Source organism: Nerophis ophidion, linkage group LG15, assembly GCF_033978795.1.
Source record: "Nerophis ophidion isolate RoL-2023_Sa linkage group LG15, RoL_Noph_v1.0, whole genome shotgun sequence".
Taxonomy (NCBI): Eukaryota; Metazoa; Chordata; class Actinopteri; order Syngnathiformes; family Syngnathidae; genus Nerophis; species Nerophis ophidion.
In genome coordinates this window covers 12099608-12116393 of record NC_084625.1, presented here as the reverse complement: position 1 = coordinate 12116393, position 16786 = coordinate 12099608, and the positions used below count along the sequence as shown (strand labels likewise).

The window sequence follows — 16786 nt, the reverse complement described above, 5'->3', positions numbered from 1 at the left end:
GTATGAACAACAGTGTTTTAATGTAGACACATAGAATCATCATACTGCTGTGATTATATGCATCAAGTCTTCATTCAAGGCTAAGGCAAAATATCGAGATATATATCGTGCATCGTGACATGGCCTAAAAATATCGAGATATTAAAAAAAGGCCAAATCGCCCAGCTGTATCTTGCAGCACTAACTCTTAAAGGGGAACATTATCACCAAACTTATGTAAGCGTCAATATATACCTTGATGTTGCAGAAAAAAGACCATGTATTTTTTAAACCGATTTCCGAACTCTAAATGGGTGAATTTTGGCAAATTAACACCTTTCTGTTTATCGGTCTTTTAGCGATGACGTCAGAACGTGACATCACCGAGGTAACACACCCGCCATATTCATTTTCACATTACAAACACCGAGTCACAGTTTTTTCGACTATTTTTTGGAACCTTGGAGACATCATGCCTCGTCGGTGTGTTGTCGGAGGGTGTAACAACACTAACAGGGAGGGATTCAAGTTGCACCACTGGCACGAAATCTGCGGCCAGACCCCCATTGAATTTACCAGAGTGTCTGCCGGCGATGCTAAGACAGACATGGCACAGAGATGTATGGATAACCTGCAGATGCATTTGCAACGATTAAGTCAACGAAATCACAAAGGTGAGTTTTGTTGATGTTGTTGACTTATGTGCTAATCAGACATATTTGGTCACGGCATGACTGCCAGCTAATCGATGCTAACATGCAATGCTAATCGATGCTAACATGCTGTTTACGCTAGCTGTATGTACATTTGATACTAGATACCCACATTTAATGCGAAACAAACACTTACCAATCGACGGATTTAAGTTGCTCCAGTGTCACAAGATGCGAAAGTCCTGATCGTTTGGTCCGCACATTTTACCATGCTAATAAGGCAGCCATGCTCTGGGCCACTTCATTAGGTACACCCATGCTATGGCCGAATAGCGTCAATAGCTTCAATTTCTTCTTCAACTTTGTTTTCGCTATCTGCCTTCATACTCCGACCATCTGTTTCAATACATGCGTAATCTGTTGAATCGCTTAAACCGCTGAAATCAGAGTCTGAATCCGAGCTAATGTCGCTATATCTTGCTGTGGTAACCGCCATGTTTGTATTGGCAGCCCTGTATGACGTCACAGGGAAATGGACGGGTGGATATAGCGATGGTGAAAATCAGGTATTTTGAAGCAGTTTTTCGGGAGGTGTAAAATTTTGAAAAATACTTCGAAAAATAAAACAAGCCACTGGGAACTGATTTTTTATTGTTTTTAACCCTTTTGAAATTGTGATAATGTTCCCCTTCAAGGGACGCTACAATATACACACACACCCGCCCCCCCACCTCAACCTCCTCATGCTCTCTCAGGGAGACCATGTCCCAAATTCCAAGCTGCTGTTTTGAGGCATGTTAAAAATAAATAATACACTTTGTGACTTCAATAATAAATATGGCAGTGCCATGTTGGCATTTTTTTCCATAACTTGAGTTGATTTATTTTGGAAAACCTTGTTACATTGTTTAATGCATCCAGCGGGGCATCACAACAAAATTAGGCATAATAATGTGTTAATTCCACGACTGTATCTATCGGTATCGGTGGATATCGGAATCTGTAATCAAGAGTTGGACAATATCGGAATATCGGCAAAAAAGCCATTATCAGACATCTCTAACTTTAATCAAGTGAGTGTTTGGCGTACGAAGAGATGGAGCCCGCGTACCACTAGCATCAGAGTCGTGTACAAGAGAGTATGACCAACAACAAAACAGGTGCCATGACTGCTGCTAAGGACGTGTGCGGCTGTGTCCGGATGCATACTATTGAGAGCAATAATAACACATGCAACACAGTAGGGGTGAATGTATTCACACATGTTCACTCTTTAGTGTGTAGCGCATGAGTAGAAGAGTCACACAAAGTTGTGTCCTCATTTTTCACATCACTGTATGAAAACATGGCACACAAGCAATGCTTTGTTAGGGAGTAAGGTGTTGTTTTTACTAGGGCTGTCAAAGTTCTTGCTTCAACTCGGGCAATTCATCACAAAACATTATTAATAATGTATAAACACAGACTAATTGGGCAATTTATTTTGACTCTATTCCTCTGCCTGAACCGCAGATAGTTCCCTGAAAGGCGGAGCACGTTGCTTCGCAGTCAGAATTGAAAATTTACTTACAAAAAGTAATTAGAGTTACTCTGTACTTTCCCCCAAAAATAATTGATTTCTTAACGGAACTATTAGATATAAATATTTAGTACAGACGGGATGTTCTACTTTTTTTTTTCCAACTTTCATATACAGGACTGTCTCAGAAAATTAGAATATTGTGCTAAAGTCTTTAATTTTCTGTAATGCAACAAAAAACCTGAAAATGTCATACATTCTGGATTCATTACACATCAACTGAAATATCGCAAGCCTTTTATTATTTTAATATTGCTTATTATGGCATGCAGCTTAAGAAAACTATTTGAAAGAAATATTTCCTCAGATGAAGTAAAAAAAAAAAAGATTTATAACCGCAAAACAAAATCAAATGTCAATTGATGCACTCAGTACTTGGTTGTTATGGATGTCCAGGATGCTTCAAAAGCGCCCTTTAGCTCATTTGCATTATTGGGTCTGGTGTTTTTCAGCTTCTTCTTCACAATACCCCACAATATCTCGATGGGGTTCAGGTCAGGGGAGTTGGCAGGCCAATCGAGGACAGTAATGCAGTACACCAGTTACTGGTCGTTTTGGGACTGTGGGCAGGTGCCAGATCATGCTGGAAAATGAAATAATCTCCGTAGAGCTTTTCAACAGATACAGCTCCAATAGCCGTCTTCCCATGGTCAAGCCACTGAACTCAAGATAACGGAAGAAGCGTCTGACTTTAGCTATGGAAAAGAAGCACTGGACAGTTGCAGAGTGGTTTAGAGTCCTGTTTTCAGACGAAAGCAAGTTTTGTATTTAATTTGAAAGTCAAAGTGTGTGTATCTGGTGTATTCATTTGGAAGAAGTTCCATGAATATGAGTGAATATGAAGAAGAAGAAGAGTGAATATGAGTCTAAAAAAGGTGTTGCATGTAGGGTAAAGTCAACAAGAGCGTGCTCATTGGCTGTTTTAGCTCAGTATTGGTAGTGTGCGGACTGGAAGGAGATTGTTAACTATCTGTGAAAACAATCAAATGGTCCTACCATCAACAGACTGATTAATCTTGTGTCAATGGCTGTGTCTCTCATTGTCCACTAACGGGGTATTATTATTGATGATGATTGTCACTTTATTGAATGTTTGTTATTCCCACATAGTATTAGTAGCGCACCAGTGTGTGTGTTTGTGTGTGTGTTTGTTTGTGTGAGTGCATGTGGTGGCTAGCGCTTGGATTATTCAGGAACTACAACGGATCCTCAACTTACAAACCCCTTTTTTTTTTTTCAAACTTTTCGATATACAAACTTTTGGATTTAACCAAATGTGAGTCTGTGTGCAAAACATGTCTCGATGTATGAACGTTTCATTCATTCATTCGTCATTTTGTCTGCCACTGAAAGCCTTAAGGCGCGGCCATTTTTGGGCAGCCACTTTTGCGAGGCTGAGCCCCCTATGTCACATTCTGTTACTCACTACACCTCTCAGTGCTTCAAAGCGTGCTTTTTCTCGCATTTCACCAGGTTTCGTCTATTTTGCTTACTCAATATGGGTCCCTAATAGCCAACAAACCATCCTGGAAAGAAGGAAGGAATCGCTATGTACTTTGAAGTAGAGACGCAGAGGAACCCACACATACGGCTCCTCCTCTCTCTGCCTTCCATCCTTTTTTCTACCGTTGTCATCTGCTGTTCACGAACAACAGTAAGTAAAAAGGGTTTGACTTGTTTTTCAATTATTGAAGCAACATGGTGGTCAACGTTTTTGAGAGCACCAAAGGAAATTTTGTGTGTGCACGCGCTTTGACAGTTTTAGGTGGTTGTGTTGATTTGATAAGAGATTGTTTATCCTTTACCTCCTTGTTATGTTTAATAATATATACACACAAACAAATATATGCATAGTGTTTAATATATATATATATATATACACACACACAAATATAAAAATATATATACACACACACACACACCGTATACAGCACACTTAAAATCATTTAATTTTCTCAAAAATTGACAGTGCACCTTATGATCCGGTGCGCCTAATGTACGGAATCATTTTTGTTGTACTTAACAACCTTGAAGCTATTTTATTTAGTACATAGTGTAATAAGTGTGACCAGTAGATGAAAGTCTCACATAAGAGATATGTGTAAACTGCAATATGACGCCAGTAAACAACACATAAACTTAAATTGTTCCATTGAGAATATAGAAAATCACACGCGGCGCTCAAAAATCTGCAAAAAATGTTTAAGTACGACTTTGGTAAGCTACAGAGGCGCACTGCTTGGATTGTTGACGCATTACGGCTACCATATTCAGACTTACGAGTATATCAACGGTGTTTTGATCCGCAAAATGGCACCCGTTAGCTGACATTATCTGGCATTTTGTTTTCCAATACTATGAAAAAAACATTTGTCTTACCTTCTGGTAACTGCTTATCTGTAATTGGATCTGCATCAGTCCAAAAAATGTATACGCGTCCGCCATCGTAGTCCGTGTAGACACTGCTAAACACATACCGGTGTAGCGTGTTTACATAATTCATCACCGAATTTTAGTTATTAGAGAGTTCTGGTCGGACGCTTTTTCCGGCGTTGTTGTTGCACTAGTGAGCTCAGTTATTGATCTAAGTAAAGTCTGAATGTCATTAAAACAGTTAGCTCCATTGTCTGACACGTCTTCCACTCCCGTCCTTGCACGCTACATTGCTACAACAAAGATTATGAAGAGAAGACGCTGTCGAAGACGAGTTACGGAAATAAGACCGCCCACAAAACGGCGCATCCTGAAGAGAGTGGCTTGAAGATGGTCTGTTAATCATCTATGCAACATTTTCACCAAACTATTAAATATTATGTAGACCATAAAGTGGTGTTTTAAAATGAGAAAAAAAATCATAATATGACCCCTTTAATGTGCCCTAAAATCTGGTGCACCTTTAGTATGAAAATAGACCTGAATAGACCCGCTCTAAATATTTCTGGATGACAATACAACAATAATAAAATTGCATATGAGTCCAAATATCGGGGTCTTTTTTTAGATGAATTAAAATTATGCACGCAAAAGTGTGATTAATTGTGTGTGTGTTACCAGCATGAATACATGTATAGGCAACAAGCTCACCTCTCTCTGCATCAGCTTCTGCTTGTCCAGTTGCTTGACTTTGGGGCTGTTGGCCAGCAGGTGGCGCAGTTTCACATAGCTCTTCCATAGCTTCTGGTACCTGGCAAGAAAATGAAAGGAGGCGAGCAACACATCAATATTTCATCCTGCAGCCTGCCCGTTATTAAACTTCATTTGAGAGCTGCCCGCAGATATGTCCGCGTTTGATGCTTTTGTTTCAGGGCGGCGGGCGGCAAAGGTTGCGTGTTTGCAGCCGTTTGAAGTCCCGAGTAGAGTTCACTTGCATTTTTTCGGGCGCTGGCCCAACCGGCGACACCACATCTACCTCGTTTTCATGTGCTACAAAGCTTCATTGTCTTTGCGCTCATTTGCATGTGAAAAGAGTGCGGGCGTTATCGGCAAGGTGACATGAAGCCACCCCGCCGGCCACCATGAGGCCGCACCCCCTCCCCCGCACTTTTCAATCAGGCCTTCTGATTGATGCACTGAGTGTGACCGTTCTGCTCCCATTCAGCAGACTTTCTGCTCATTTACCCAGAATTATTCAATTATGATTGGTGGGGCGAGTTAAGGTGGTGCGGCTTGGACGATCGGACAGAGTGAAAGGGCAAGAGACTTAGCAATGAAGAGGGGGCGAGGGAAAGAGAGGATGGGGGGAGGAGAGAAGAATTATAGAGCTTTAATACCGGGGACTTCATTAGAGACTGAGGCGAGGGAATGAGATGGCTTTACGGGGGCGATTATCAGCACGCCGCCACCTCTGCACTGAGGCGTCCTGAGCGGAAAAGGAGACGGAGAGGAGGAAGACGAATATCCAACCTGGGAGGTCTGCGTGTCTCCAGTCTGTGCCAATGACCTTTGCAAAGCTCTCTGCGCTCCCCAAGCTTCATTAGCATATGCTTGCTCATCCCCTGCACACCTCCGCTGACACACCATGTTATTAGTGGCGCGTCTGAGCCATTGTTTATACCGTATAGACGTGACTATAAGGCACAACAAGTGTCTTTGTCAAGACTCCTTTCAAAGCTGCTGTCAATCTGGGGGACGCGACCACGATAAGCCTTAAAGGGGAACATTTTCACCAAACCTATGCAGCGTCAATATATACCTTGATGTTGCAGAAAAAAGACCATGTATTTTTTTAACCGATTTCCGAACTCTAAATGGGTGAATTTTGGCAAATTAAACACCTTTCTGTTTATCGGTCTGTGGCGATGACGTCAGAACGTGACGTCACCGAGGTTATACACCCGCCATTTTCATTTTCACATTACAAACACCGGGTCTCAACTCTGTTATTTTCCGTATTTTCGACAATTTTTTGGAACCTTGGAGACATCATGCCTCGTCGGTGTGTTGTCGGAGGATGTAACAACACTAACAGGGAGGGATTCAAGTTGCACCACTGGCAAGAAATCTGCCGCCAGATCCCCATTGAATTTGCCAGAGTGTCTGCCGGCGATGCTAAGGCAGACATGGCACAGAGATGTATGGATAACCTGCAGATGCATTTGCAACGATTAAGTCAACGAAATCACAAAGGTGAGTTTTGTTGATGTTGTTGACTTATGTGCTAATCAGACATATTTGGTCACGGCATGACTGCCAGCTAATCGATGCTAACATGCAATGCTAATCGATGCTAACATGCTGTTTACGCTGGCTGTATGTACATTTGATACTAGATACCCACATTTAATGCGAAACAAACACTTACCAATCGACGGATTTAAGTTGCTCCAGTGTCACAAGATGCGAAAGTCCTGATCGTTTGGTCTGCACATTTTACCGGCGATGCTAATAAGGCAGTCATGCTATGGGCCACTTCATTAGGTACACCCATGCTACGGCCGAATAGCATCAATAGCTATTCGCTCAATAGCTTCAATTTCGTTTTCACTATCTGCCTCCATACTCGGACCATCTGTTTCAATACATGCGTAATCTGTTGAATCGCTTAAGCCGCTGAAATCCAAGTCTGAAACCGAGCTAATGTCGCTATATCTTGCTGTGGTAACCGCCATGTTGTTTGTATTGGCAGCCCTGTATGACGTCACAGGGATATGGACGGGTGGATATAGCGATGGTGAAAATCAGGCACTTTGAAGCAGTTTTTCGGGATATTCCGGGAGGTGTAAAATTAAAAAAAAAAACTTTGAAAAATAAAACAAGCCACTGGGAACTGATTTTTATTGTTTTTAACCCTTTTGAAATTGTGATAATGTTCCCCTTTAACTGACGGTCACTCTGGGCATGCCATCCGCATACTTTACTCTCACTAATACCCTATTTCTCAGCCACTCTACAGTCGTTTGGTGAGCCGTTTTTATTCTCACCATTATCTTAAAGCAGGCGTTATTACTTCTTGGCAACCTTTTGACAAATACTTTTCCTGTAGAATACCTAAATTTGGATCGTGAATAGTACAGGGTTTCCCAACCATTCATTTATTTGTGGCGGCCTTCCAGGAAAGAATTACGGCCGCCACAAATAAAATAAAAATATTTAAAAAAAAAAATATATATATATTTTTTTCCCCCGCTTTTGACTCGCTCGACCGCTCATAAAAGCAATGGGACTCTATCTGTGAATGGAGCTTGTAGTTACATATTATATAAATATGTAAATATTATATAAATATGTACATAAAGTGTTGTAATTAAATTCCAACTCCACGTTCTTCTTGGTCATCGCCGCTGACACGGAAAATCGTGAGGGTTGGCAAAATGGTAATTCTTTGACTTTATAACAGAAGTGTCCTGAGTAAGGGGTGCATACCAAAAGTCAAAGCATTAGGGGGCCATTTTGACCCTTTTTTTTTTTTTTGCATAAAAATAAAAATGCTAAGAACACAGTGTATATATTTAAAGACAGAACTTAGTGTCAGATTTGTGGGAAATCTCATATTTTTCATTTCGGTCATTTTTTTCAAACGCACACAAAAAACAGCCAATCCAACACAATATCATCATCTGAAAAATCAATAGTGTGATAAAAAAGAGAATTTAAAAGAGAAAAAATAAAAATGCGGTGTGTCCAAAATTCAGCAGGAAGAAGCAAAAAAAATGATAATGTCCTGCCTTTATTTTCCCGTTTTAATTGATTTTACCCTTTAAAATAGTTTTTAATCATATTTGTTTTTATTTTTATTTATTTTTTGTTTTATTCAGTCATTGGTGGAGCATAATATTGTTTTTAACATGGCTGTGCAGCACTTTGGAAACGTTATTGTTGTTTAAATGTGCTATATAAATAAAGTGGATTGGATTGGATTGCCTCATCACTCATGTGTAAAATAATTATCTGATTCTTTGTCAACAATACAATACATAATGACCTAGTATAACAATAGGTTGTATATAACTGTGGGTGACAAAGTGTATTGTTTGTTTTTAGTATCAAAAAGATGTACCGTATTTTTCGGACTATAAGTCACAGTTTTTTTCATAGTTTATACTCAGGAGTGACTTTGGCCGTGCGCAACCCGAGGGTCCCTGGTTCAAATCCCACCTAGTACCAACTTCGTCATGTCCGTTGTGTCCTGAGCAAGACACTTCACCCTTGCTCCTGATGGGTGCTGGTTGGCGCCTTGCATGGCAGCTCCCTCCATCAGTATGTGAATGTGTGTGTGAATGGGTAAATGTGGAAGTAGTGTCAAAGCGCTTTGAGTACCTTGAAGGTAGAAAAGCGCTATACAAGTACAACCCATTTATCATTTATTAACACATTACCATAAAATATCATTAATATTATTAAGCTAATTCACGTAAGAGAATAGACCAGTGGTTCTTAACCTGGGTTCGATCGAACCCTAGGGGTTCGGTGACTCGGCCTCAGGGGTTCGGCGGAGGTCAAAACACACCCGACTCATCGTGTCAATAAAAACTTCTCCCTATTAGGGTATTACGGATACGGCAACAGCAGAAGTCACACTGATCTGCAGGTGTGTAATTTGTTGTGACTTGATGCACTGTGTTGGTTTTGTTCTTTGAACAAGGTGATGTTCATGCACGGTTCATTTTGTGCACCAGTAAAAAAAACATGGTAACACTAGTATGGGGAACATATTCACCGTTAATTAATGGCTTATTAACATGCAAATTAGTAACATATTGGCCCTTAACCAGTCATCATTAAGTACTTATTAATGCCTTATTCGGCATGGCCTCATTATAACCCTAACCCTCTAACCCTAACCAAATAACTCTAAATTAAGTCTTTGTTACTTAGAATATGTTCCCCTAGTGTCCAAAACCTCTAAATTAAGTCTTTGTTACTTAGAATATGTTCTCCATAATAAAATGTGTTACCAAAAACACATAACTTTGTCTTGAATTTGAGAAAAAGCATTTTATTTTTCACTAAGAAGGATTCGATGAATGCGCATATGAAACTAATTGGGTTCGGTACCTTAAGAACTATTGGACTAGACATATAAGATTTTATGGGATTTAGCAATTAGAAGTGACAGATTGTTTGGTAAACGTACAGAATGTTGTATATGTTATAGTTATTTGAATGACTCTTACCATAATATGTTACGTTAACATACCAGGCACCTTCTCAGTTGGTTATTTATGCCTCATATAACGTACACTTATTCAGCCTGTTGTTCACTCTTCTTTATTCATTTAAAATTTCCTTTCAAATGTCTATTCTTGGTGTTAGGTTTTATCAAATAAATTTCCCCCAAAAATGCGACTTATACATGTTTTTTTCCTTCTTTATTATGTATTTTCGGCAGGTGAGACTTATACTCCGGAGCGACTTATACTCCGAAAAATCAATCAATCAATCAATGTTTACTTATATAGCCCTAAATCACTAGTGTCTCAAAGGGCTGCACAAACCACCACGACATCCTCGGTAGGAAAACTCACACCCAGTGGGACATTGGTGACAATAATGACCCAGTGGGACGTCGGTGACAATGATGACTATGAGAACCTTAGAGAGGAGGAAAGCAATGGATGTCGAGCGGATCTAACATGATACTGTGAAAGTTCAATCCACAATGGATACAACACAGTCGCGAGAGTCCAGTCCAAAGAGGATCCAAGACACAGCAGCGAGAGTCCCGTTCACAGCGGAGCCAGCAGGAAACCATCCCAAGCGTAGGCGGACCAGCAGCGCAGAGATGTCCCCAGCCGATACACAGGCGAGCAGTACATGGCCACCGGATCGGACCGGACCCCCTCCACACGGGAGAGTGGGACATAGAAGAAAAAGAAAAGAAACGGCAGATCAACTGGTCTAAAAAGGAGGTCTATTTAAAGGCTAGAGTATACAAATGAGTTTTAAGGTGAGACTTAAATGCTTCTACTGAGGTGGCATCGCGAACTGTTACCGGGAGGGCATTCCAGAGTACTGGAGCCCGAACGGAAAATGCTCTATAGCCCGCAGACTTTTTTTGGGCTTTGGGAATCACTAATAAGCCGGAGTCCTTTGAACGCAGATTTCTTGCCGGGACATATGGTACAATACAATCGGCAAGATAAGATGGAGCTAGACCGTGTAGTATTTTATACGTAAGTAGTAAAACCTTAAAGTCACATCTTAAGTGCACAGGAAGCCAGTGCAGGTGAGCCAGTACAGGCGTAATGTGATCAAACTTTCTTGTTCTTGTCAAAAGTCTAGCAGCCGCATTTTGTACCAACTGTAATCTTTTAATAATAGACATGGGGAGACCCGAAAATAATACGTTACAGTAGTCGAGGCGAGACGTAACAAACGCATGGATAATGATCTCAGCGTCTTTAGTGGACAGAATGGAGCGAATTTTAGCGATATTACGGAGATGAAAGAAGGCCGTTTTAGTAACGCTTTTAATGTGTGCCTCAAAGGAGAGAGTTGGGTCGAAGATAAATACGGTATATATTCTTTTTTTGTGTGTATTTCGACAATATGCTGCGAGCAAACATAACTTGAGCTGCAGCCCACAATTGGCCGTGGGTCACACACTTTGCTTTAAAAAAATGTGGCCCCATGTATGTGTCTGTGTATATGCAATCATGCTACCACCTGGCCCAGAGGTTCGTGCCAGGAGGAGGGGGTTGCCAGACTTGGGCACCGATCATATGAGCCAAGTGTGTTGGGCATTGGATATAAAAAGGGCCAAAGTGCGTTACGATTGGCTCGCTATGAGTACGTCACACACTCGTCTGAAGCTTTCGGTCTGTAGCATGGCCGCCATCGGCAGCACCGCGTGGCCTCTTGACACGCATCATTAGCGGCGACGTAAAAGTCTTAACACCGATCTTTTACGAGGCCCTTACTGCATCCGCTAATGACGTCCCAGTCCATCCATAAATTTGTCGCCTGTGCCAGTTTGAGGAGTTCAACATGGAGGCCGGAGATGAAAGCGCTCAATGGGCAGGCGGCCGAGATGCGGCGGCGAGGGTTGAGGACACGAGTGAGTTAAGGGGAGGAAGCGCCTGTGTTAGTCCTTGCTAACAGTCGTCCTCATGTTGGCATCTACATCAAGAACACTTTTTTTTCCCTCTATGTAGCATCTCAACTCCTCCAGGATGTCAGCTCTGATGATCTTATACACTGCTTTTGTTAATTATGCAGCAGCACAGTGCACTAACCCCTCCTGCGGCCTCAAGTTTTATACACACAACATTACTATGCGCAGAAAATAAACTACGGCGGTGGCGGCGACACCCGATGGAAGAGATCCCGGTACTCGTGACGACGCATGCGAAAATGTCACGCCGCGTGTCTCCTCAGCCGTCTATTCCCTTTTCCAATCTATCGAGTCTGTTTCGCAAACGCCGCACTCAACCTCCTCGCGGTGCGACACGCGGGGGAAGCAGGGAGCCGGCGTTCGGGGAGACCACTGGTGAATGAGGAGGGGCGGGAACAAAGCTTGGGAGCTAAAAAGGAGCTGGATGACATTTATGTTGGGTTTTATGAAATACAGTACATTTGAATTCAGAACACATTCCTGAAGTCTATAAGAAGATGTGCTGAACGTTCCGTCAATGACAATCCTGTAATTCAAACACCATCTAAGTACAGTATGAGTGTGTGTGTGTGTGTGTGTGTGTTAAGGGGTTGGACAAACATGTGCACAGCTGCGCAGCGTAACAGAGCCAAGTAGCAGAGCCGATTATTAGCAGTAAAGGGGGTCGATAACCAATTTTTTAAGCCGATATTAATTTGTAGTAAAAGGTATTTAAAAATGAATAACATATGTCAGTAAACAGCTGGACACGGCTTTAAAGGGGAACTGCACTTTTTCGGGAATTTTGCCTATTGTTCACAATTATCAAAGACAAGAACATCTGACCGGGATCTTCAGCGCTCAGTGGATCGGTTTGCAGCCGAGTGTGAAGCGACCGGAATGAGAATCAGCACCTCCAAGTCCGAGTCCATGGTTCTCGCCCGGAAAAGGGTGGAATGCCATCTCCGGGTTGGGGAGGAGACCCTGCCCCAAGTGGAGGAGTTCAAGTACCTAGGAGTCTTGTTCACGGGTGGGGGAAGAGTGGATCGTGAGATCGACAGGCGGATCGGTGCGGCGTCTTCAGTAATGCGGACGTTGTACTGATCTGTTGTGGTGAAGAAGGAGCTGAGCCGGAAGGCAAAGCTCTCAATTTACCGGTCGATCTACGTTCCCATCCTCAAATATGGTCATGAGCATTGGGTAATGACCGAAAGGATAAGATCACGGGTACAAGCGGCCGAAATGAGTTTCCTCCGCCGTGTGGCGGGGCTCTCCCTTAGAGATAGGGTGAGAATCTCTGCCATCCGGGAGGAACTCAAAGTAAAGCCGCTGCTCCTTCACATCGAGAGGAGCCAGATGAGGTGGTTCGGGCATCTGGTCAGGATGCCACCCGAACGCCTCCCTAGGGAGGTGTTTAGGGCACGTCCAACCGGTAGGAGACCACGGGGAAGACCCAGGACACGTTGGGAAGACTACGTCTCTCGGCTGGCCTGGGAACTCCTCGGGATCCCCCGGGAAGAGCTAGACGAAGTGGCTGGGGAAAGGGAAGTCTGGGTTTCCCTGCTTAGGCTGTTGCCCCCGCGACCCGACCTCGGATAAGCGGAAGAAGATGGATGGATGGAAGAACACGTGTTTTATATATATATATATATATATATATATATATATATATATATATATATATATATATATATATATATATACACACACACACCGTATTTTTTGGACTATACAGCACACCTAAAATCATTTCATTTTCTCAAAACTTGACAGTGCACCTTATAATCCGGTGCGCCTAATGCACAGAATAATTCTGGTTGTCCTTACCAACCTTGAAGCTATTTTATTTGGTACATGTTGTAATGATAAGTGTGACCAGTAGACGAAAGTCATACATAAGAGATACGAAAAATACAACAACACAAAAACTTAAATTGTTCCATTGAGAATGTAGAACATTACACACGGCGCTCAAAAATCTGCCAAAATGTTTTAGTACGACTTTGGTAAGCTACGAAGGCGCACTGCTTGGATTGTCGGCGCATTACGGCAACAGTAGTCAGACGTACGAGTATATTAACGTGGTTTTTTGGGGGATTTTAAAGATGACAAAAAAACGCTTGTAAGATGCAACTAACTTGAGTCACCGTTGTAACCTTCAAAGCCTTTAAAACAATTTCAAACCCTCCATTAACGTTTGATATACACACTACAAGTATATACTTTTTGCCCGATTGTAGCTGAGATAGGCACCAGCACCTCCCACGACCCCAAAGGGAATAAGCGGTAGGAATGGATGGATGGATGGAACTGACAGTGTGGTCATGTTGAGTTTATACCAAAATGGACACATGGATGATACAGCAGGTGATTGGGAGAATGTCATGTAGTCAAATGAAACCAAAATAGAACTTTTTGGTATAAACTCAACTTGTCGTGTTTGGAGGAAGAAGAATACTAAGTTGCATCCCAAGAACACCATACCTACTGTGAAGCATGTGGGTGGAAACATCATGCTTTGGGGCTGTTTTTCTGCTAAGGTGACAGGACGATTGATCCGTGTTAAGGAAAGAATGAATGGGGCATGTATTGTGAGATTTTAAGCCAAAACCTCCTTCCATCAGTGAGCGCTTTGAATGGTTGACCAAATACTTATTTTCCACCATCATTTACAAATGAATTCTTTAAAATTCCTACAATGTGAATTCCTGGATTTTTTTTTTTACTTTTGTCTCTCACAGTTGAAGTGTACCTATGATGAAAATTACAGACCTCTGTCATCATTTTAAGTGGGAGAACTTGCACAATCGGTGGCTGACTAAATACTTTTTTGCCCTACTGTATGTATATATATATATATATATATATATATATATATATATATATATATATATATATATATATATATATATATATATATATATGTAATTTAACAGAAACAATCTTAACAATAAGTAATATGTACAACATTTACTGCATTTTGATCATTTTAATCAATGATTTAGTCGGTGCATTATTCATCCGGAAACAAAAGGTGCGTGTGTGTTGTAGGCATGGCAGTCTTGGTACCAGACAATGAAGATGACTATTTTTGGACCACTGAGGATTGGCAACCTTATAATTTTGAAGCTGAATATATGGAGAAGGAATTGCTGCTTCTAGAGGCCAGTGAGAAGGAAGAGTGAGACGTTGGAGCAGATGGAAACCAAGAGAGTGAGGTCGGTGTGATTTTTACACTGTAAAAGTGGAACTTTACAGTAAACAGCGTGCTTAACCAAACTACACTGGAAATTTCCCCGGCCAGCCGCACCCATACTTGCCTATCTTGAGACCACCGAATTCGGGATGGGGCGGTATGGGGTAGCAGGGGAGAAAAAGGGCTAGTGCTATTACTATCTACTTCTCTGATCCTTTTTATATACTAAATATTGATATGATATATGTATATTATATCTGCTGACGTAGTTGTAAAATAAAATGTTAACACATACAAATACCGATTGGTAAAATGCCAAATATTGGCGCCAATATTCGGCAAAGCTGATAATCGGTAGATCTTTACAGTAGAACCCCACCTACTTCCTGCTTTAGCATAGAAGAGAAAGTGCTTGAAAGTGATAAAAAGCACGAGCAAATTAATGTTGCAGCTATGAAACCAGCAGAGGATGCTGTCTTACAAGTCGATTTACTAATGATTTAGCAGCAGGACGATGCTGAGACAAGACGTGATGGTGTGTAACTTTGCAAGTACAACACTGTACAGTATTCCTGTAATTGTTTCTTCATATGTAAACCTGAATTTAAAATGTGTTCAACAGTGAGAGGCATTTTATAGGGATTAAAGGATCACATTATTATGAATGTGTGTATTATTCCCGTTTATTAGTCTTCCAAATAGCATGTCTACTGTGCACAGTCATAAATGTGATAGACACAGAGAGCAGAGGATTGTACGTGCGACAAAAATGAACGATCATTAAAATAAGGTTGAGTGATTCCCATATATTAATTTTTTTGTGGCTGCCACCATAAATTAATTAAGACCCCCATTACCAGATATTGCGCTAACTGTTAAAAATCCTCCATTTGTTTATAGACAGATTGCAAACATTTTACTTTAAAACTTCCATTTCTGGTTTTGATTAAGTTAACGATTAGTAGTTTTCTTTCGGTGCAGAAGTCAAGGCTAATGTGAACTTACTGAGGCTCCAAGACAGGCCTGGGCAATTATTTTGACTCGGGGGCCACATTTAGAGAGAAAAATGTGTCTGGGGGCCGGTATATATATTTTTATGAACACTAATAGAAAACCTCACTATAATGTCTGATTGAATGCTAAAAACGTTATGACAGACCGTCTTAAAAAACATAATGGAATTTTACATTTTTCTATGAAGGATAAAACACTGAATATTGACAAAATATGAACGTCACACCCCCTTTCGATCGACACATTTTAGAGTCAAGTGAAACGCAACAAAAATGCAACAAACAGTGAAATATGAACGCAAAGGGTACAAAATAAACCCACCTGAAATCTGATATATCTGATACATCACTAAGCTTTAGAACTTTGTTGTGAAAATCTCCTTCCGCGTCCGTGGAAACGCTCCCCACCCACACTGCTTGGTGCCTCGTCTTAGCTGCTGTGACTTACATTACCATAGTAACTAATTAGATGACCATAGTAACTAATTAGATTACCATAGTAACTAATTAAGTTACCATAGTAACTGGTACATCATCCATAAGCACAGATTCTAACCATTGAAATACTTAGTTTTGTTCAAGACTTACAGTCGTTAGAAAACATCATTGCACATCATAATGGCAGCAACACTTTCCATCTTTAAAGATCTAAAAAAAATATTTGGGAATGTTCAGCGGGCTAGATTGAAATGCATGTTGCCCCCGGGCCTTAATTTGCCCAGGTCAGCTCTGAGAGATGGTTTTGAATCTTTATGGCTCTGCCTAAGTGTATGTGATATTAGATCTTTGGTATCATCAGAGGTGGGTAGAAAATTTGAAAACGCTACTCAAGAG

General features: G+C 41.2%; 1 protein-coding gene across 1 annotated transcript in view; it reads right to left on the bottom strand.

Moving 5' to 3' along the window:
• drosha (drosha ribonuclease III) overlaps positions 1-16786 on the bottom strand; it is a 370040-nt gene that overhangs the window by 302522 nt on the left and 50732 nt on the right. Inside the window, exon 15 of the mRNA XM_061921522.1 lies at positions 5296-5395. Coding sequence (XP_061777506.1) covers positions 5296-5395 — 100 coding nt within the window. The remainder of the gene's footprint in view (positions 1-5295; positions 5396-16786) is intronic.